The sequence below is a fragment of the Gopherus evgoodei genome, chromosome 1 (genome assembly GCF_007399415.2).
Source record: "Gopherus evgoodei ecotype Sinaloan lineage chromosome 1, rGopEvg1_v1.p, whole genome shotgun sequence".
NCBI classification, from domain to species: Eukaryota; Metazoa; Chordata; order Testudines; family Testudinidae; genus Gopherus; species Gopherus evgoodei.
Window position 1 is genome coordinate 253,565,929 of NC_044322.1, and position 23,414 is coordinate 253,589,342.

General features: G+C 45.3%; 1 protein-coding gene across 1 annotated transcript in view; it reads right to left on the bottom strand.

Annotated features, from left to right (window-relative positions):
* Window positions 1-12,786, bottom strand: part of LOC115640431 (sodium- and chloride-dependent betaine transporter-like) — a 45,358-nt gene extending 32,572 nt beyond the window's left edge. Inside the window, 7 exon segments of the mRNA XM_030543170.1 lie at window positions 1,290-1,422; window positions 3,678-3,765; window positions 7,827-7,903; window positions 7,905-7,962; window positions 8,710-8,806; window positions 8,809-8,849; window positions 12,564-12,786. Coding sequence (XP_030399030.1) covers window positions 1,290-1,422; window positions 3,678-3,765; window positions 7,827-7,903; window positions 7,905-7,962; window positions 8,710-8,806; window positions 8,809-8,849; window positions 12,564-12,711 — 642 coding nt within the window. The 5' untranslated portion in view covers window positions 12,712-12,786.
* Between the last annotated feature and the right edge of the window lie 10,628 nt (window positions 12,787-23,414).

The following is a 23,414-nucleotide window of genomic DNA, read 5'->3' on the forward strand; positions in this document are numbered from 1 at the left end:
TTTTGTGTGGGAAACTAAATGTATTGTGATTGGTCAAATAAGTCAGATGGTGCTGTTTCTGTTCCCTGATTGGAGGAGCACACAAGCACTTCTGGCACTAAAATTTGTCTCTGAAATTCACTTTTTTGAACATTTATGCTAGTAAACCAGATTTATTTGAACTATGAGGATAGTGAACACAAAAGGAACACAAATGTGGCCAAAGTGAACTGGTTTTAAAAAACTACTCATTCAGACTTTTCATATGAATTATTCTCCCAGATCTGGTATGTGGTACCGGGCCTTTAAATATTGACTATTAAAAATTAACTTTCAGTCAAGAGTTGACTTCCTGTTAACTACAAAGTGATGGGAGCTTCATGGATGGAGAGAGAGCAAATCGTGGGAAACATCTTTTATGGAAGAAGGGGATTGAAGAAACTGGCCACTCACCCCTCAGCAATTGTCACAGGTCCTCAAGAAATGTGCAAGACTAACCCTGAGTTGTATAACACCCCCAAGCAGCAGCTAGGGTGGGTTATACTCCAGCCCTGCACCACTGAAGCCTGAGTGGCTTCTTTAAGCCTCCTATGTGAAATGTTATGCTCATCCAATCCAGGAATAGAAACAGTAACATGTGACTTATGCAATCACAACCAGCCAGCCCAGCTCACATTTTCAGTATTGAGTGTAGAAGGCTCACAGCAGCGCCCTGTTTGTGAGCAATCCATTGGGTTAAAGAAAAAAGACAGAAAACCGCCAAACTGAGCAATTACAAATAATGAGGAAGTGGGAGGTAACCGCGATGAACCCCCTAAGGAGATTATTTCTAGTGGGATAATCACTCAGCTCTGGTGTTTAATTATTATTGGTGACTGGAGATTTGACACTAAAACAGGCCAATGTTGCAAAAGTCACCAGACCACTTGGGGACTGTGCATCAGCAACTGGATGATTGTGTGTTGCTAATGGTGAAGCAGTGTTTTTCACAAGGTTTCCCTATTACAGTGGGCCATGCTGGTCTAGGGCTTCACCATTTCCTCTAAGATCTTTTCCTTGTCTCCCCTCTGATTGACTTTCTTTGCTCTTCTCATAATGGACTAAATTCAGACCCAGCGTAAGCAGCTGTGACTTCAATGCAGTTGCACCCACCCATGCCAATCTGAGTACAGCCCTATGTCTTGTGTGTTCCCTGCCTCCTTTCTTCTTCTCCTCTCTCTGTAGCATGGAGAAGGCTAAGAAGGTGGAAAAGAGATATAATGGCAGCTAGGAGGAGGTTTAGGGACTAAGGATGCAGAGTTTGCTCTTACTTTGCCTGTGGACTTGACTCCTTTCCAGATGCAGAAGTAGCAGATGACCCAGGCGAACAGGAGGCAGAGAGCCAGCTCCCAGCGCACAGTGCCCAGATTGTGAATACCGTCTGTGAGTCCCAGGACTCGCTTCCTGACAGTGCAGGAGGTGAGAGAGGTTAACATCCCAGACTTGACTCTTCCAGCCGCCCCTCGCACAGAGTTTTCATACACATCCCATAGCACAGCTGCTCAATCTCCCCCATCACTCCTGCTTCCAGTCACCCTAGTCCTGACAGCAATACTGTCTTCTTGGTCACCATAATGCCTTAGATGTCTCTGGGATCCCCTCACAGCCTGGCCCCTGCAGTTCCACCTCACCCTTTAATCAGTCTGGGCTCTCCAACTCTCCCAAAGCCCTCAATATCCCCACTGCAGCCCCCAATCATTCACAGCACAGTCACTCCCGATCTCACATCACTGCCATCCCTTTGGCTGCCTCACAGGCCACACTCCATCAGCAGCTGCCACTACAGCCCTCCCGGTAGCATCAAAAGCTTCTAATCACCTGCTGGCTACTTTGTTTCCTCCAACCACCCCATGTTCTATGGCTCTCTCCGGGAACTGTTATGGTTATGGCCCTCATTCATCCCTACAGGTTCCCTTCAGCACCCAGTGCTCCCTAAGGCTAGGTCTACATGATGAGTAGGGGAGGGAGGGGGTGATTCCCACTTCACCCAGCCATACTCGCCCTCCCCCTCACCTGAGTTAGCATACTGACAATAGCAGTGTAGTCATGGTAGCATGGGCAGACGTGGCTTGTGCTAGCAGCCCCCACTACGTGGCCATGGAGTTTAGGAGGGATTGTACTCAGGGCATCCAGCACGGTGCTGTCTGTGCCCATACTACCATGGCTACACTGCTATTTCTACTCTTTTAAGCATGCTAGCTCAGATGAGAGCTGGCATCAGTATATTTACAAGAGCTGGGATCACACACTCACATTCATAGTGTAGACTTAGTGTAACAGGGACCATGTGAGCCTGCAGCCTAATATCTATGACAACTCTATGTCCTCCCGGCCAAACCTCCCCCCAGAACTCTAGGGGCTCCCTTGTAGCCAGCAATGTTGTACTGAAATCACAATGGTTTTGGTAGCTATTGGTGGATGGGCCCAGGGAATGGGAGCCTGACACAGCTCTTCCTCTGACTCATCCTGTGGCATTCTATAAGTCACTTCACCAATGGGGAAGCTGAGACACAGCAAAGAAAAACCCACAGCTGGCCTGTGCCAGCTGAGTCAGGCTCGTGGCGGGTGGGCTGTGGGGCTTTTTCATTGCAATGTAGATTCCTGAGCTTGGGCTGGAGCCCAGAATCAGGGACCCTCCCACCCGGAACGGTTCTAGACGTCCAGGCTTGGGCTGGAGCCTGGCTTCTACACAGCAATGAAACAGACCCGCAAGCCCGAGTCTCCTGGCACAGGCCAGCCGTGAGTGTCTAGTTGCTGTGTAGACATACCCAGGTAGGCTGAGTGGGATAATGGATACTGATCACCTTTGCAAAGCACTTTGAAAGCAATGGATGAAAACATGCTATTGTGATTGAGCCCCTGATTCCCACTTGCTTCCTGTCACTTCCCTAGATTGGGAGGGGGCACGGTTGTGAGTGCCAGTCCTTAGAATTACAACTCCCATATTGTTCAAGCCCCCTAAGGGCCGGTACTGGACGATTCCCTACAGTGTATTCTGCAGCATTACTCGTGTTAGCACTGCTGTTTGCCTTCTGGGTGTTTTCATGGGGTGCATAGGTGCCCAGCAGTAAAGAATCACAGAAAAAGTTGCTTTCCTCTAACACTGAACAAGGAACTGAATTAGAATAAGGGGAAAAGCTACTTTGTCTCTTCCTGCTTCACCGCAGAGCATCTTTGCAGAATCTCTTCCAGCCCCCTCCCACCTGGCCTCCTGCTCTAGATAGATCATCACACTTGGTGTGCGTACATGCGTGCCCGCTAGGTGTCTGCAGGGTAGCCCTGCCAACATGTGTTCAGGCCCTGTGTATCCACAGCCTGCGGGTGCTGAGTGCATCTGCCATGTCAGAAAGAAGTGTCTGTGTGCGTACATGCATGTGTTCTCAGTAAGGGTCAATGTCCAACCTCTGGGGCTCTGTGGTGCATGGGGTGAGACAGCTTGTGTCTTGAGAGTGCCCATGTGCCCCATGGATTTCTGTCAGTTAGTGTGCCCCGTCAGTATGCAAGTTTGCATGTGCAGGGCATGTGCTCATATGCCCCATAATGTGCGATGTGCCACAGTCCTGGGCTCCGAGATATGGCCTTTCAGAGACTCCATTTGGAGTATTCACACACTGCAGTGACCTCTCGAGAAGAAAAGAGTCTGAAACTGGGGTACGTACTCCGAGAACTCAGTAATGGGGGAGGTGGCATTAGCAGGTGCTGTCCAGTTCTCCATGTTAGAGTGATTCAGAAAGTCCACGCAGCGATCTACAGAGGAGGAAGCAAGTCGGTGAGCCTGGAGAATTCTCGTGCTTCTCAGCCTTTGTGCTCCCTCCCGCCTCCTCCCTGTTCACTCCAGCTGCAAACAAACACTTCATGTTGCCCTGTAAAACATCACTCTCCTCCTACCCCTGCCAGAATCCTAGGCCAGGAACAGTAAGAGGGATGGGGAAAGTCGAGGCTTCTTACTGAATAGAACCCAGATGGCTGTGGAATGCAGGGTACTGTGGGGCAGCGACGATGGTTACCCAGGCTGGGAAGTTACTTCATGTTAAGAGATAGCTCAGAGAGGAGTTTCCCTGGCTTTCCCCACAGATAAAGCTCTGCTTGTGAAGCTGTGAGAGTCGGATCCTCCTTTGGGGAAGGCAGTGACCCTTGTCAGGGGTATGGCAAGGGAAGGACTGTGAGTCGACTGAACATGGAGAAGGGAACTTTCATAAATCCACAGATTCCATGGGCAGAAGGGACCACTGCGACCATCCAGTCTGGCCTCCTGGATGGCACAGGCCATAGACTGTCCCCAAAATAATCCCCAGAGCAAATCTTTCAGAAAAACATCCAACCTTGATTTGAGACTAAGAGTTTTGCCAGGAAAGCTTATTTTACTCAGGGAACAAGGAGTGGAATAAGCGATAATGGACAAAGCACAATTTTGCCAGTATAAGCTGCAACCACATGAGATGTGCTTTGCCTGTACAGTACACTGGTGCAGCTATACCGACCATGGACTCCTAGCAGAGACCTGGCCTGAGTAAGCCAAAGACTGACTGAACAAACAGTTCTCTGCTGTGACGGAGGCTGGCCCAGATGCTTGAGGGTCTGAGGTGCAGTGAGTGGTTTGTGCTGTACCCCATTACACTAGATAAGGGCAGTGCCAGCTCCAGTGAAAAGCTCCTTCCATGGCTTAGAGTGAGGTGAGGACTCCAGACTAAAGCTGGTCTGAAAATGGGTTTTTGCTGCTGAAAAGTTTTGAATTTCCCATGAAAAATCAAAACCCAAAACATTTTGGTTCAGAAATGCTGCCATAGGAGCAGGGGCGACTCTAGGTATTTTGCTGCCCCAAGCATGGCAGGCAGGCTGCCTTTGGTGGCTTGCCTGCGGGAGGTCCCAGGTCCCGCAGATTTGGCGGCAGTCTGTGGTAGGGCCACTGAAGCTGTGGGACCAGCGGACCCTCCGCAGGCAGGCTGCCGAAGGCAGCCTGCCTGCTGCCCTTGTGGCAACCAGCAGAGCGCCCCCCATGGCTTGCTGCCCTAGGCACACGCTTGGCGTGCTGGTGCTTGAAGCTGTCCCTGCATAGGAGTTGTAGTTTGGCTGCCACACGCTCCCACTATGAGCTGAGTTCCCCAGTCTGACTGCCTGACTCATGATGCACCATGGTCTCTCCTCATGGTGGCAGGAGGCTGTTGCATCCTGGCCATGGTGCATCATGAGAGAAGTAGTCTAGCTGGGTGTCATAACTGTCCTACTCAGATCTGAACCTTAGAGTTCAGAACATGAGAAGCTAGCATGAAACCTCCAAAGCTTAATTACCAGCTTAGATCTGATAGCGCTGCCACCAATCAGGAATTTTAGGGCCTGATACCCTCTGGTCCCCCCAAACCTTCCCAGGGGACCCCAAGACCCAGATTCCTTGAGTCTCACAACAAAGGGGAATAAACCATTTCCCTTCCCCCTCTTTACCTCCTCCCAGATTTCCCCGCCCTGGGGACCCTAGGATACTCCCTGCTTCAAGTCCTTGAAACACAAGTACGGAGAGATCAAATCTCTCTCTCCCCTCACCCAGAGGGTATGCAAAGTCAGGCTTTGTAACTCTAACACAAAGAGATGTTCCCCCTCCCTTCGTTTCTTAGCCTTAACCAGTGAAAAACACTTAAACAGGTCTTAAAAAGAAAGCTTTATATAAAAAGAAAGAAAAAGACATAAAATGGTCTCTGTATCAAGGTGACAATATACAGGGTCAATTGCTTAAAGGACAAAAATGAATAAACAGCCTTATCCAAAAAGAATACAATTTAACACATTCCAGCAACTACACACATGTAAATACAAAAAAACCCAATATAAACCTATTGTCTTACTATCCTTGTACTTACAACTTGGAAACAGAAGATTAGAAAGCATGGAGATTCCCGGGGTCACTCTCAGAGCCCAGAAAGAGAACAGACCAAGAGCAAAGGACTCACACCCAAAACTTCCCTCCACCCAGATTTGAAAAAGTCTTGTTTCCTGATTGGTCCTCTGGTCAGGTGTTTGGTTCCCTTTGTTAACCCTTTACAGGTAAAAGAACATTAATCCTTAGCTATCTGTTTATGACACTGGGGAGCCCAGCCCATAGAGAAGAATGGGCACATGAGCAGGGCTAGATTTCCCATTAGGCTCAGTAGGCACATAACTAGGGATGCCTAAAAATTAAATTTTTATCACTCCCAGGTCCCAGCATGGGTGGGGCCAGAGTTGGCTGAGCGAGAGACAGCCATGCAGCTCTGCTGGATCACTCCTCACTCAGCCCAGCAGACACAGTCACCTCCTAGTGGGGCTGGTGAGTGCAGTCGGGGGGCAGAGCAGGTCTCTGGGGGGTCGTGGAGAGGCTCTGGGTAGTGGGGGGATTGTGGAGGGGCGCTGGGCAGTGGGAGGGTGAGGGAGGTATGTATGTGTTGGGGCAGTGCGGGGTCTGTGGTGGAGGGATGCCTAAAAGTTAAAGTGACAATACCCTCACTGCCCACAATGGTTAGGCGCTCCAAGCCACTGTGGGGGTACCCCACAGTTCCCATCTGCTGCCAAGCAGTGGGGACCCCTGGAGCTCCCGCCCAGAAGTGGATAAGGGGTTTGTGGGGCTATGGGCCAGAGCAAGTGGGGGATACGCCCCACCCCTTACACCTGCAGTCCCTCCCACTCCCACCCCTGCACTCCTGCTGGGGAAATGGGGTCAGAGTACAGGGACTTACCCCGCTACTCCTGTTGGGGAGAGGGGTCAGGATGCAGGGGGCTTCTCTTGCTCCCCATCAAGAGCACCAGCTGGGTACAGGGAGTGGGTCAAGCCCCTGCGCCCTGACCCGGCTCCCGGGCAGGAGCGCCGGGGCAGGCAGCAGAACAGGTCAGGGCACCGGAGTACCCATTTTTCCGGGGGCCCCCAGTTGATCAGCACCCCTGGACATGGGTCCCGTTGGCCCAGTGGCTGATCTGCCACAGCTCCCAGCTGCCGCGGGTTGCTGGGGATCACCCCACAGCTCCCAGGTGCTGCCTGACAATGGGGGCTTTCCCCGCCTCCCCCCGCCTCGCTACTCCTGCTGGGGAGAGGAGTCTGGGTGCAGGGGGCTTCTCTCACTCCCCATAAAGAGTGCTGGGTGGGTGGGGGCAGTGGGGCAAGCCCCTGCGCCCTGACCCCACTCCCGGGCAGGAATGCTGGGGCAGGCATTAGAACAGGTCAGGGCACCGGAATGCCCATTTTTCCAGGGGCCCCCAGTTGATCAGGACCCCTGGACATGGGTCCCGTAGGCCCAATAGCTAATTTGCCACAGCTTCCAACTGCTGCGGGTGGCTGGGAATCACCCCACAGCTCCCAGATTCTTCCTGGCAATGGGGGCTCCGGATCTCCGAGCTGCCACAAATGGTTAGGGGACCCTGCTGCTCCTGGCTGCCATGGGGGGGGCGCTGGGGTACCCCAGAGGGCCAAGTCCTGGGTGGCAGGAGACTCTGGAGCTCCAAGCCCCTGCAGGCAGGGGTAGGGAGCTTGGAGCTAGGGGGACCCGCAGCTGCCTAGACACCAGGGAAGGTGTGCAGACCCTGCCTAGGGACATGCAAGGTGTAAATCCAGCCCTGCACATGAGGAAACCAAACAACACCCATTTGGCCCACAACTGCATATTGAAATCAAAATATTGTAGTTTTCAGTTGAATATTTCAATGAAAATTCAAAATTTTCCACATAAAGCAAACAGTGCAAAAAAATACATTTAGTCAAATACCCAATTTTCTGTCAAAAAGCAGTTTTGATGGAAAGTTTTCAAACCCAGATCCTCTTTCCAGAAGCAGACTAGCTGAAGCTGTACCTGAGTTCCAAGGATTATTACAAGTGGCCCAGGGAAGCACAGCAGTAAAGGAGCTGAACAGGTAGAAGATAGCCCAGGATGACGATGTAGTAGATATTCAGATAGGATTCGATGACTTGTGAGGCGTATCCAATTCCTAAGAGGAAAAGGGAAATGGCCCCAGGCTAGCCCCAAATAGATCAGACTTTAGCTTCAAATAGTGCCATAGGCCATCCCACTGGAGTTGCAGGCGGGGCAGATTAATGAGCAATTTGGTTCATCAAAGAATCCTGTAAGACTCAGGTTGAGGGTGGGCGATCCAGATGTGGTTCATCATCATGGAGAAATCAGAAATAAAAAGGGTTTTCACTGCTAATTACATCCCATGCCCAAACAGTGGGGCCAGAGCAAAAGCATAGGGGTCAGGAAGATGGTGGAATCTCCATCCTTATTGTTTTTTAAGGCCCAGCTTGACAAACCCCTGGCTGGGATGATTTAGCTGGGGTCGGTCCTGCTTTGAGCAGGGGGTTGGACTAGATGACTTCCTGAGGTCCCTTCCAACCCTAATCTTCTATGATTCTAGGAGGTAGCTTCTAATCCTGGCTCTGCCAATATCAGCAAATGCCACTCTGAGCAAATTACTTAATCTTTCTGTGCCTCAGTTTCCCTCTCTGTAAAATGGAGATCATAAAACTTCAGGATAGTTGTGATATTAATTGTCTGCAGTTTTAAAGTAGAGCTGTCCAGAAAACAAGAATTCCATTTCACAAAAAAAGTCCAGGTTTTATCATTTGTTTTTGTTCTGCTTCAGAACAAGAAATAGATGTTTTGAAATTTTTCACACAAAAACCCATGAGACCCAGAAATTCCATCGTGGACCCGAGAAACCCATTCATTGACTCACCTTCAAAGAGAGGGCAGATCTTCCGCCAGGCGGTGACCCCTCCCTGGCTGGTGTACTGTCCTAGCGCTGTCTCCAGGAAGAACACTGGGATCCCACAGGGGAGAGGAAGATGAGATAGAGATAGGGGATGAAGAAGGCACCTGCAGAGAGAGAGAGAGAGAGAGAGAGAGGGTAGCAAATGGAGGAATCTTTACTACTCGACATTATCATAATCACCCATTACCAGGCACACTAAGAAGCGAGATGTACCATCAAGGCTCAGGTAAACACCCTTCAATGTAAATGCCTATCCGAACTAAATGGACCTGGCGGGCCTGCAAAACTGTGCAGATCTTGCAAGAGAACAGCCTCTCGGCTTTCTTCTTCTTGTCCTGGAAATACCCCATCATCCCTGTTCTCATGCTATTTCAGCAGTGCCACATCTGGTCCTGGCCAAAACCTGGAAGAGGAGAACGGCAAGAAGACCAAAAAAGCCACAGAAAATAAATGTTAACTATATTTTTCAGCCTTTAAAACCAGTTTGAGCAAAGACTTGGGAAGATAAGAGGAAATCTTATTGTATCCAAACTGGGTCCTCCTTACCAAGCCGTCACAGGACAGCTCTCTCCAGTTGATTCTAAACCGCTGCCAGGATCTCGTTTAAACTCCAGCCTTTCCTTCGCCCATCTCCTAATTTGCCTTTCCAAAGAGAGCAGCTGGACTCCACACTTCAGACCCTACCCACCCCAGTCTAATGGCAGATATACGGCAAGCAAATGCCATTCTCCTCCTGGTTGAAACAACAGCCCTCAGGGCCTCAGACACAAGGAACAAGTGATAAGTGAATATATTCTCATCCTTTGCCCCAGTCCTCTGACAAAATCACAGATGTTTGGAATAAAGATTTGGGCTCCTTCTCTCAAAAGCAAATCTGGTTCTTCTTAGATCTGTTTCTCCCTTGTCAAAAACAGTCATGGAGACCCACATTCCTTCCCATGAAGGATAATTAACAATTGGGTCTAAATAAAGAACATTTCTCCTTGTTCTTATGCCAGTAATGTTAAAATAAAGAGCAACATCAAAATGTTCCCTAAACACGGATGTATTATAGTTGCAGGGGATGTAGGGCCAGTAGATCCTTCATATCTAGGATCAGTTCAAGTTCATGAAGTAGGAAACATAGATCCTGTACGTATTCAGCTAAAGGCAGCTGCTCCTTTTACAGCCACATAAAAGACCTTCAGTCAGAGTTCTTTGGAGACAACAGTATTATCCAGTAGTTGATTAGATGAATCCTTCGGGAGATCCCATACCCTGTGTTCTGATTCTGATCGTCCTAGTGGTGGATCAATTTAATCAATAATCATTTCTAAGAGTGCCATCTTACATTTATAAAGCTTCTTTCTGTTCTGAAGTTCCTAAAGTGCTAGCCAGGATACCAGGGTTAACATCTATTTTTGAAAAAAATGACATGGAAGCTTTCGTGACTGTACAAGTGATCAGCCGCCCCCTCAACACAGTTCTGAGCCATTGGTTCTCAACGAGAAGGGTGCTTTGTACTAGAACATGAAAACCACTTTCTGTAGCTTCTTGAATTTTCTGTGGTAGTCTCCCAGCCAAATTTTGCCCAGACCTAGCTGTGGCCAGCTTGAGAGATCTAACAAGATCACAGCCTGATATGTTACAGCTATATTAGAAATAACCATTGAGGCAAATAATTTAATAATTTTTAATGCAACAGAATGTATGCAAGTAGCTTTTTCAGTTACACTGGTCAGGATAGAGACTGCAAGGATTATCAGTCCTGATACTCCTGCTTCATCTGGCAGAAGAGACCCAAATGCAAGGTCACTGTAACCTGGCCTTTACTGAATGGGAAGTCAAAGGGGGAGTGGTATATAGGACTGTAAACATTATCTCAGGACCTGCCCATGGAATGGGAGAACAAGGTGTGCTCCTAATACCTTGCAGGACTATATTATTTTAGTTTTTCTTAATAAACCAAAGTCCAACCATTTTTATAAACAAACTCGTGATGTTCAGTTATCTCCCCCTCACTCTGTTTCATTTTACGGTCACTAGAAAATCTCATTTTTAACCATGTAAAAGAACTTACTGCAGTTTTACTGGAATAAGGAATTAAGCAAGTCACACTAGGAGCAGCAGTAAAGGGGGATGGACTCTCTCTGTGGGAATTGGTTTCAGAGTGGTAGCTGTGTTAGTCTGCATCTGCAAAAAGAACAGGAGTACTTGTTCTTAGAGACTAACCTTAGAGACTAACAAATTAATTTGAGCATAAGCTCATCCGATGAAGTGAGTTTTAGCCCATGAAAGCTTATGCTCAAATAAATCTGTTAGTCTCTAAGGTGCCACAAGTACTCCTGTTCTTTTTCTGTAGGAATGTTCCCCTGGCCAGGGGTTAGCTACTTATAGATCTATCATTGGGGAAGAGGTAGAGGTAGTGCTGTCCTTTCCTTTCTCATCCTCCCAGGCACACCCTCCTGAAGCTCCTCAAATTCATCTTTATCCCCAGGACAAGTGCCTTGCCCTTTAGCTTTGAAAATCCAGTGACCTTACTCCGCTTTAGAATTCACTGGGGACAACATACCTCTGTTTGGATAAGTTTTTCCTGATCCCTGATTACCAGAAATACCAAAGTACTGGGAGAAAGGCTACAATCATGGGCCAGTCAGGCCTGAAGGGTGAGTTTAGTGTGGACGGGAGCATCACCTGGGTCACAGAACATACAGGATAGGGGGCAGTTGTCCAGGTGCCCTTGAGGAGGAGCCCAAGCCCTGAAAGAGATCATAGAATATCAGAGATGGAAGGGACCTAAGGAGGTCATCTAGTCCAACCCCCTGCTCAAAGCTGGACACATCCCAACTAAATCATCCCAGCCAGGGCTTTATCAAGCCTAGTTGAAAGCAGCTATCCAGATCCCCCCTCATTCTTCTCTTTTGCAGACTAAACAATCCCAGTTCCCTCAGCCTCTCCTCATAAGCCATGTGCTCCAGCCCCCTAATCATTTTTGTTGCTCTCCGCTGGATTCTTTCCAATTTTTCCACATCCTTCTTGTAGTGTAGGGCCCAAAACTGGACATGGTACTTCAGATGAGGCCTCATCAACGTTGAAAAGAAGGGTACGATCACATCTCTCGATCTGCGGGCAATGCCCCTTCTTATACAGCCCAAAATGCAGTTAGCCTTCTTGGCAACAAGGGCACACTGTTGACTCATATCCAGCTTCTCATCCACTGTAACCCCTAGGTCCTTTTCTGCGGAACTGCTATTAGCTATTTGGTCCCTAGTCTGTAGCAGTGCATGGGATTCTTCTGTCCTAAGTGCAAGACTCTGCACTTGTCCTTGTTAATAACAGCAAGGAAGTGTTTTCTCCTGCCAGAAGATCAGCTGTGATCAGAGAGAGCTTGGGAATAGCTGGGAGGAGGAGGAGGAGGAATGGAGGCTGGGGAGGAAGGGTCCCAGGGACTGTTGGGTGGGGGAACTGACAGAGTGGGTTCCCTGGCGGAGGGAGCCCCCAAAGGTCCTGATAATTCAGCTGTGTTTTAGATAAGCATCTCACCTGTTGGCTGCCTATACAAATGGTAAACCTAGAGGTTCATCCATTATTAAAATGGGAAGCCTACTGAAAGCTGGAATGCTCCTCTCCATCCAGCAGAGCTACTCTGAGCATCCACTCTGAGTGAGATTGTCTCCCACAGTCCAGCTTAACTCACTGTGTGATTGCTTCACTGGAGGTATGAGGGGTGGACGTGCTCTCTATGTATGGATGTGTATATATGAACGGATGAAAGTGCCTGCTCTGGTGCTCATATTCCTGGGCCAACATCTCACACAGCCGGGGCTTTATGGACTAACCACCTCCATTTTTGTAACAGAGATAAGGGAATCTCCAGACATTGCCCAGGCTGATGATCTCCCCAGCCATGGAGAGCATAAACTCCATTTTATTACTCCACTGGCCTCTTGGCTCCATTTCCGGCTTCTCCTTTTTGAGCAGCACCATGCAGCCATTGGGATCAGCCTCCACAGGTGCTTTACTCTCCGTGGCCCAACGCAGCAGGGAAAACAGAGCACAGACTGTAAAAAGCTGTTAAAAGACACACAGGAGTAGTATATCCCTCGATAATATTCATCACTGTGCATTTTGACAGGTTTCCACGCCCTATTTGGGACTTTTGTCCTGCCTTCCCACCCCATTTCCATTGGCACTGAAGTTTGGCAGTTGGCCATTTTGAAATTTGCGTGTGTGCGTGTGAATAGGGGAAGTGCTGTGTATGTTTGTGTTGGAAACATTGAGAGAAAAAGGTTGAAAGACTAGAGTGAGAGACTTTAAAGATAAAAAAGAAAGTTTGAAAGAAGAGAGGTAAGTTATTCAAGAAAAGAGATGATGGTAAAGGCCTAGTTTGGTATGCTATTAAAGAATAGAAAATTTTGAGATAAATATAAAAGGTGTATTAACTATCAGGGTGGATTAAGAAAAAAGTTTAAAAAAACATTGAAAACTAGGTTTAAAAAGGAAATTTACTAAGGCAAAGCCTGTTTAGTAAGCACCTGGTAAAAACTATAAAGAGTGACTAAGAAAAACACAATTAAACTATGTACTATTAGAGTAGGTTAAGAAAAAAGCCTTTAAAACATTAAATAATATTAAAAAAAATAAAATAGGTTTTAAAAGGGAATTTACTAAGGCAAAGTCTGGTAAAGTCAAAGCACCTGGTAAAAAAAGTGAATTAAAAAAAAAAAGCATTCAATACCAATGTAGGTTAAAAAAAGCATTTAAAAACAACATTAAAAATTAGATTTAAAAAGAAAATGTACTAGGGCGAAGCCTGTTTAGTAAGCACATGGTAAAAACTATCAAGGTGGCTAAGAAAAAAACACTGCTAAAAAAAGGAAATTTACAAAGGCAGAGCCTGTTTAGTAAGCACATGGTAAAAAGAAGTGACTAAAAAAGCACTCAATACCAGTGTAGGTATTTAAAAAAAAAAGGTAAGAGAGAGAAAGAACAGGGCAAGAAAAGGGAAAAGAAATCCCCCTTTGCAAAGGGCAAAGATTGAGAGCACATGGTTGAATCAGAGAGAGACAGAATCTTTAGCTTTCCTGTCTTTCTGTAGAATGAGGCAACTACTCAGTTCAGAAACTTTCAGGCTTGTTATCAGCGCCATTGGATTGGACCAATCAGAGTTTGTTCTACAGCAGCCTCATATAATTCATTTTCCTGAACCAATCCTATAGTCCCAAGATTTTAAACAAGAGCCAACTCTCTTCTCTCCCCCTCCCCTCCCCTCCCCTGTGTCTTATTCTTATCTAAAGAAACAGACCCCTCAGCATTTTTTTCACCATGTAGCCCTTTTACATTGGGCTTTTTATAAAAGTTAAAACCATAAGCTTTTAGTAACAGACAATTTTTAAAAGTTTTCCTGTAGACACATCCCTTTTGCATGTGTTTCAATAAAAAATCATGCAGAAGCACCTCAGGTTTAAAGCCACAGGTTTTTAGTGACAGTTTATATTTTCCTTATTTTGTAAAACACTGGATCAGAGAGAAGAAGTTTGTTGTCCATCCCCCCCCCCTTTTTTTTTCTTAACAAATAGAGGTGAAAGTTTTGGAAAGGAATAAACACTTGAAAAGACAAGCCTATCTGAAGACACATTCCTTTGTATAAGTGTTTTAATAACATGTTAGTTTGCAGAAACAGTCCAGGGTTAAAAACAGAAAGCCTGTTTATAAAAGTAATGTATAGTCATAACGTTTTTCCCTAGGTTTTAGACTAACGTGGTTATTTTTTAGTAAGTCCAATATGAAACAACAGGCTTTTTCAGCAAAGCCATTGTTAGCAAAAACAACCTCTGTGATTAGAGATAAGAAGGCCAGAACATAACAAGAAAGCCCTAGGCCTGCTTTTAAAACAAAATTATACCAAAAACTTGTACTAAAAAGAATAGTAACTTTAACTGTAAATAAGCTTACTATATAAAATAAAAACTTTTTACAATAAATGTTTTAAAAAGCTAAAGTATGTAGCTAGAGGCCCTTTGTGTTTTTTTCAGGAAAAGCCCCCCTGCTTTGTTCTTATCTAAACAACGAGGACCCTGTAACAAAAGCTGACCAACACATACTATAAACAAATTTTAAAATGTGTTTTTTAAAGTAATGTTGTCATAGTATAATTCCCAATTCTGAACCTTAGCATCCAAAATATGGGTACTAGCATGAATTCCTCTAAGCTTAATTACCAGCTTAGATTCCGTAGTGCTGCCACCAATCAGGACTTAGAGTAGAGTGCCTGATAAACTCTGGTCTCCCCCAAAACCTTCCCTGGGGACCCCCAAGACCCAAATTCCTTGAGTCTCACAACTTCCCTTCCTCCCAGCTCTTTCCCGCCCTGGGTACACTAGGAGATCACCCTGATTCAAGCTCCTTGAATCACCACACAGAGAGGAATGTTACCTCCCACCCCATCTTTTCCCCTCACCCAGAGGCAACACAGATTCAAACTTCGTGAATCTAAAACAAAGGGATTCCACCCATCTCCCTCTCTGTTAAGTACAGACTCAATTCCCTTGAGCCTCAACAAGGGGAAAAAAAATCAGATAGGTCTTAAAGGCAAAACTTTTAATAAAAGAAAAAAAGAAAAGAAAATCACTGTAAATTCAAGAAGGAATATTACAGGGTCTGTCAGCTTCTAGAAACTGGAGAAAAAGCCTCCTCCAGCAGAAATACAATTTAAAATACTTCCAGCCAAACACACATTTGCAAATAAAGAAAAATAAATAAAAAGACTATAACGCCTTTCTACCTTTGTAGTTACAAAATTGGAATAGAAGATCAGAGAGCCTGTAGGTACCTGTGGTCACTCTCAGAGCCCAGAGAGAACAAAGCCAAACCCAAAAAACACAAACAAAGGCTTCCCTCCACTGAGATTTGAAAGTATCTTGTCTCCTAATTGATCCCCTGGTCAGGTGTTTGGTTCCCTGTTTGTTAACCCTTTACAGGTAAAAGAGTCATTAACCCTTAACTATCTGTTTATGACAAATGTCTAAACCCTCCTCTTTTTAACTTATTAAATAAACAAATGAAAAAACAATCCTACCTGAAGACACTTCCTTTTGCATATGTTTTAATAAAATAGAGCAGGCAATAGCACCCCAGACCTAAACCCACAAAACCTTTACTAAGAAAAAGTTTTTCCTCAAGGTTTTTAGTGAGAACCATTAGAAACAGCTTTTTGAAGGTAGTGGATTAGAAAAGAAGAAGACTCCTTTGAAAAACAGGCTAGCTGAAGACACGTTTCTTTATATGGTACCCTTGGCATAAGTGTTTTAATAAAATGTAAGTCTGCAGAAACACTTCAGGGTTAAAAACCTGTTTACAAAAGTAATAAAAAAGTTTTTTCCTAGGTTTTAGGCTAAGGTGGTTATTTTTTAGTAAGCGCAATGTGAAAACAGCAGGCTTTTGCAACTGTCAGCAAAAACAGCCTCTGTAACCAGAGAGAAGGCGGCCCTAGGCCTGTTTTTAAAACAAAATTATGCCAAATACTTGTATTAGAAAGAATAGCAACTTTAACTGTAAATAAGCTTACTACATAAAATAAAAATTTTTTAACCATTAACATTTAAAGAAGTTAAAGTATGTAGCCAGAGGATTTCTGCCTTTTTTTCCCCCCAAAGAAAACAAGTAAAGAGGCCCCTGCTCTGCTCTTATCTAAATAACCAGGACCTTCTTTTTCTCCCACACTGTAAGGAAAGCTGCCCAACATATACTATAAACAATTTTAAAATGTGTTTTTTAAAGTAATGTCTAAAACCCTCTTTTGTAGCTTATTAAATAAACACTTAAAAGACAAACCTACCTAAAGACACAGCCCTTTGTTTACAGGAGTGTTTCAATTAAAAAAAAAAAAGCATGCAGAAACACCTCTGGCCTAAACCCTGACTAAGGGCTTGTCTACATCAGAAAGTTGCAGCGCTGGTGAGGGAGTTACAGCGCTGCAACTTTGAAGGTGTACACATCTGCAGGGCACCACCAGCGCTGCAACTCCCTGTTTGCAGCGCTGGCCATACTCCCGTTTTGTCTCGGGTGTAGAGGATCCAGCGCTGGTGATCCAGCGCTGGTAATCCAATGTAGACACTTACCAGCGCTTTTCTTGACCTCCGTGGAAGGAGGAAGCCTCTGGTAATCAAGCTGGTCTCCTTTCCCGGTTTGCTCTCTCGTTCCCGGAACCCCGAGCAAGCAGGTCTCCTTCCCTGCGGTTTGCTGGGTGGCTCCGGGAACGCGAGAGCAAACCGCAGCGAAGCTGGTCTCCTTTCCCGGTTTGCTCTCTCGTTCCCGGAACCCCGAGCAAGCAGGTCTCCTTCCCTGCGGTTTGCTGGGTGGCTCCGGGAATGCGAGAGCAAACCACGGCGAAGCTGGTCTCCTTTCCCGGTTTGCTCTCGCGTTCCCGGAACCCCCCTTGAAGCCGCCCAACAGCGCTGCAGTGTGGCCACATCTAACACCACTTGCAGCGCTGGTTGCTGTAAGTGTGGCCACTCTGCAGCGCTGGCCCTATACAGCTGTACTAATACAGCTGTAACAACCAGCGCTGCAAAATTGTAGATGTAGACATGGCCTAAGAAAAAGGTTTTAAAAGTTTTTCCCAATGTTTTTAGGGAGAACAACTTGAAACAGCCCTTTGAAGGTAGTGGATTAGAAAAGAAGACCCCTTTGAAAAACAGGCTACCTGAAGACATTTTTTTTTATTTAGTTCCATTGGCATAAGTGTTTCAATAAAAATGTAAGTTTGCAAAAACAACCTAGGGTTAAACACACAGAAAACCTGTTTATAAAAGTAATGTATAATGATAAAAAAGTTTTGTCCTAGATTTTAGGCTCGCATTGGTAATTTTTTTTTTAGTCAGGACACTTTGAAACAGTAGGCTTTTGCAGCAAGAATAGCCTCTGTAAACCAATAGATTAGAGATAATAAGGCTGTTTCTTTGCCTGCTTTTTAACAAATACAAGTGAAAGTTATATTAAGTTTTGTAAAGGAATAAATACTTTAAAGGACAAGTCTATATGAAGAAAGAGCCCTTTATTTAACATTTTTACAAGTGTTTCAATTAAAAAAAATTGAGCATGCAGAAAACACCCCCGAAGTGAAAACCACAGAACCTTAGTAACAGATAGTTTATATGCCCCTTATTCTGTAATCCCATGGATTAGAGAGAAGTTTATTTTCCTCCCCACTTTTAAACAAATTCCTATGAAAGTTATAGTAAGCTTTTATTTTCCTAGGGCTTTTAGGTTTAGGTATGAATTTTTTGTTGCATTATCAGAATGTTTTTGTTTTTAAATGTTTGTAACCAATGTGCTGAGATACAGGTACAAGCTCCTGTGTTTGTTTTGGGTCCATAGATTTTATTAAAATAATACAACACAGGCTGGAACTGGAACTGGAGCTTTCTCTACATTTTAAAAACAGATAAGACTAATTAGGCTAGCTAGTGCTCCATGCACTATAGTCTGTATTAGCAAGTCTCTAGGTGTCACTCCTTCAGTTTGCTTGTTTTTTTTACACAGACTGCTTTCCTAACTTTTTTAATACTGTTAAAGTTTTAAAAAATTGTGAGATTGCATTGAAAGATACTTTATGAAAATTATAACAAGAATTTTATTCCATTTATTGATTGTAAAAGACAAAAACCACTGCTTTGTAACTGCCTGAAGCTTAGAGATAGCCTATCTGAAAAAATACCTCACCCCCTGACTCCCCCCCCCACATGCTCTTAACACTTGCTAAACATGCAGTGTTTTATTATATAAAAGTTTTTAACATTTAACATGAAAATACAGAATTGTATGAGATGTAACTTAACATGAACTTTTTAAAGGATATTCTGTATGCAGTGAGACCTATTTGAAGCATTATGTCTTTTTGTAAAGTTTATTATGAAAAAGAAGTATTGATTGAGCTGTAACAAAACAAGGCACCTCTTAGGGATATTTTGTAGATGTTTAGTGAACTAAAAAGGTTTAAGATACTATTCTGTCCTTTTAAAAATAGTGTTTTTAAAGTATCAAAACAACAACTGGGTAAGAATATGAAAATTGGCAATTGAGGGGAGTTTACATATGTGTTTTAATAAAAAAAAAGATTGCTTTTTAAAGTTTGGATTTATACAAAAAACAGAAGAAAAAATAACTTATGTAAAAAAATTAGCTGTTTTTTTTTAACCAGAGATAAGGAGCCTTCCTCCCTCCCAACCCCACCCCTCCTCTGCTTTTTTTCTTCTTCTTTTTTAATGTTTTTTTTTCTTAATTTAAACCAAGGACAAACAATTTTTTTAAAAAGCCAGAGCCACAGAGATTAGGCCCTGGTGGTAAGAAAGCTGTCCTGAGTTTTAGGGGGCATGTTGATAACTCTTTCAGTGAAACGCTTTTACAGGCAGCCTGTCTGTATTAGTTGTTATGCTTTAGCATGGGCAAGCGTTTATTATTCAGAAGCACTTTCCCACTTTATTAGGTATTATCTCCCTCATTTTACGGCCTATCAGAAATATTAACAAAAACAAGCTTAAAGATACTTTATAGCAAGATCTGCAAAGCAATAATTACTATCTTGTCTAAGCCCCTAGAGAATATATTTTGTTTTGTTTTTATAAAATACTTTTATGCAAACTGTAACCCCAGATGATGTACAGCATTAAATATGAAACAGTAGATGAGAGACCTGAGACATTGTTGAAATGAGAGGGGCTATGATTAAGTCCTAATGCAGAGGGCCTTGGGGTGGAAAATGAAAAGGTACGGCCGAAGCAGAAGATAGTTTATTTAAGAGGGGTTCTGGGGCTGCTTTGCAGCAGTCCATAGGGAGCCTGTAACCCTCACGCACAAACACCAGGGCTGGGTGAGGTGGGTGGGCCTTTGTTAGAGGATCAGGCCATTCATATACCTTTTGTTATTGTTGACAAACTGTAACCTACTGGTGCATATGCTACGGGGGCAACCTCCTGCCCTTTTGAGAAACCCCACACCCCTTGAACTCCATAAAAATACGCTTTACACAGTTATTTTTAACTGACATCTTATCTTACAACACACCCCTTTTTGTTTCCCAAACATGCTCTGTTAGTGTTTCTTCTTAGCAAGATTTTGTAATTTGTTGAACCTTCAGATGTCCTGATATTATTGAGACTGTTCCGATATTAGGAGCTTTGTCTTATATAGGACCCTATTGTCCCCTGATAGGACCCTGTTGTGACATACTGTACCTTAAAATAGCACCCTGTAACCCCAGTACTCATCATTTGTAACTGGCTGTGGTATTTCATACACAGCATGCCTTGTAAGGTATCATATGAGAGGTCATGAGCTGCTGAAACTCCTTGTTCTGTCAAAATATGTATATCGGTAGTGTGTAGGAAGTTATAAGATTTTGCCATGTGGTTGTTATTGAAATATGTTGTGAGGCTGGGAGGCACCTACAGCTAGCTCCCCACTGGCAACAAAAGAGGGGACCCACACTCAGGTGAGCGTTAAATGATCATCACAAGCCATTCACCAGCAGGGGAGCTGTAAATAAGGGATTTACAATTCAGTAAAACACAGTCCTGCAAACACCACACAATGGGGATTACTCAACTCTGTAATTTAGCAAGGCCCACCGGGACATGCCTGGGCCAGTATCTTCCCTGGGACATGAATTGAGAATATAAAATACTGGATGGTGGCATCATACAATCTCCTCTGTCCTCCCCCACCTGCACTGAAGGCAACAGGAACACTGGAAAGACAAAGACTTTGAACTGGGGAGATTGGTCTCAGGCTGAGCAGAGAATTCAGACTGTGTATTAAGAACCATAACCTGCCTGCAATATCCAGTGGAGCAAGAAAAGCTGCTTGATTTAAAACTTACTGAGTTTGATAACATTTAGGATGTGGAATGTGTTTATTTTTATTTCTTAGGTAACTATTCCTCACCTTTATGCCTACCACTTATCACTTAAAACCTATCTTTCTGTAGTTAATAAACTTATTTTAATGTTTTTATCTTAACCAGGGAGTATGTCTGAAGAGCTTGGGGAATCTGCTCAGATTACAGGCTAAGGGTATGGCTACATTTGCAGCTCTACAGCGCTGCCGCAGGAGCGCTCCTGTGGCAGCGCTTTGGAGTGCGAGTGTGGTTGCGGGACAGGGGAGATTTACTGATTTTTCCCTGGGTATGTTTCGTGAATGGCATAGAGAGCATTCATGCAATTTAGCTGAGTGTGTCCCTGCATGTTGTTGACTAAGTGATCACAGTGCCTGGAGGGATTTGCTGCTTGTCACTAGCAAAGCATTGTAAGAGACAGCCCAGGCTGGAGAGCTAAGGGGGCACAGTGATCCCACAGTCCCAAGCTTCCCTCTGGGGGTCCCATCACACCTATTCCCCTCCCCCCCAGCTCCCAACTCAATTTTTCACACTTGCTATCTGGTCACCCTAGTTCAGTTCTGATTCAGTAGGTAGGACAAAATTATGGGTCAGGTTTGTTTCCAGTTCAAATAAAAATAGCAGTTCAAAATGGTTCTCTAGTTTCAGTTAGTTCTGGTCCCTCTCCCAGTGGTGCTGGAACATTTTTAATAGTTGGGGTGCAAAAAGCCAGTCCCTTACCCCTGTCTGCACCCTGACCCCCAGAGCTGGGGCTGGGAGGAGGGCTGTCGCTACAGGAGCAGGGGAATCGGATAGGGATAAGGGGGCTGAATCTGGGGCCAGCACCTGAGACCCCAGGCGCGGGGCCAGCAGCTGGGACCTCCTGGCATGGGGCCATAACACTGCATGGGGGCCCAGGAGCGGAGCCCAGGTGTGGAGATGGGAGCCAGAACCCTGCGTGCGGGGCAGGGAGCAGAGCCCCACGTAAAACCTAGAGGTGCTGCAGCACCATCATACCCATAGTTCCTGCCCCTATGCCCATTCTCTGACCACAAACTACCCTGAATCTCAGAGACATCAGGACATGGAGCTGGATTTGCAGGTGGCCATTCTCTCTGTAATAGGCCAAACCAAATTGCAGTAACTCTGAGGTAGTGTATACAATAGCAAGCATGGGATAAACACATAGGCAGACAGATGGCAAGGAGTGCTGTCTACTAACAGCAAATCACTGTGCCTTTGTGGCCTAATTTTCCTATAAAAAAGATGAGATTAAAAATATATCCGTTATGTCAGATGGCATCCAGGCTCTCTTCTTGGGTCCCCAAGTAACTGGCAGGGCTGCAAGTGACACAGATGCTCAAGGTTTTGTAGCTTACTCAGTAACAGCTTCTCTCTCTCACCAGTCACACTATCACGCAGCACAAGAGTTATGCAGCCTTTGCTCAGTTCACCACCTTTGCCTTGCCTGTTGCTTCTAAGAAAAAAATCTCTGCACAACCCACAGACGTGAGGTCCTATTTCATTCCTTTCCCTCGTGCTTTCACGTCAGAGGAGATCCTGGATAGTTTCTTGTTTCCTTTTAACAGTGTCCACTCTCAGGGACCAGCGGCAGCCTCGCCACGTCATTTTCAGACACAAAGCGTACTGCATTCAGTATCTCCTAAGAGGCTAGTTTTTCCCATCTTCACCTGTTTTGCTATCTCAAATACAGAGGTGCAAGTAGAAATCATGTCTTGCTGGTATGCTGCACTCATGGGAGGGACACAAAGGGGTGGCATGTGATCTCCCCAAGTGACCCCTCCCTGCCCTGCCCCCAGCCCAGGGCCCCCATGGTCTCCCCGTCCGTCCCCTTCCCATGATCCACATCTGTCCCACATTAGCTAGGAGGGGATGGGCTCTGTCTTCCTCCCACCGTGCTGGAGGATTCAGACAATGCAGTTGCGTGGAAGGGCTGGGGGTGCTATAGCCGCACCAGAGGAGCTGCCAGTGTGGGTCCTGGAAGTCCCATGTTCTGCTTCTTTTGCTGTTGTGATTCCCAGGAACTCAGGGCTCTCTGGAACCGCAGCGGGGAAAGGAGCAGAATATGGAGCCGCCAGGCAGCCCCACACTGGCAGCTCCTCTGGCACAGCTGCTGTACCATACTCCGCCTCCTCCCCCCCCCCCACTCCCCTGTCCTCTGGCAGTGTTGCTGTACAGACCTCAGGCAGGAGGACTCAGGAAATGCATCTGCGTGGAAAGGCTGGGGATGAGGCTGGTGGCGGGCTCCTCCTGTGTCTTTCTGCTACAACTACCAGCTATACATATCTTACTGGTACAGCATACCGTACCGTACCACCATACTTACACCACTGCTCAAATACCTCGAACTGGAGTAAAAGTCACTTGATAGGAGCATTCTGCAGTCTATTAACATAAAGATGCTCCCAGTCAGTACCATCATTCTCAGTCTCTTTCCTTCTTCGCCAAGCACCTTCACTAGTAAAGTTTTCCTTCCATTTAAATTAAAAAGATTCTATGCTCCATAAAAAATATTCTGGCTCTGTGTTACTGCCACCTCTTCTGTTCTGTTCCTGATTCTCTGACCACGCTTGCTGACAGGGCCGGCTTTAGGAAGTGGGGGCCCAATTCGAACATTTTCAGCGTGGCCCTGGCAGGGATGACTGACAAAAAAAAAAAGTTAAAAAAAAGCCTTTCATTTCTTAGCAACTGGTTTCCTATAAAAAGTTCTGATTTAAGGGATGTGCCACAGTATGTATTTTTTGTACCAATAGCGTTACCATATGTCCGTATTTTCCCAGGACGAATTTTTAAAATT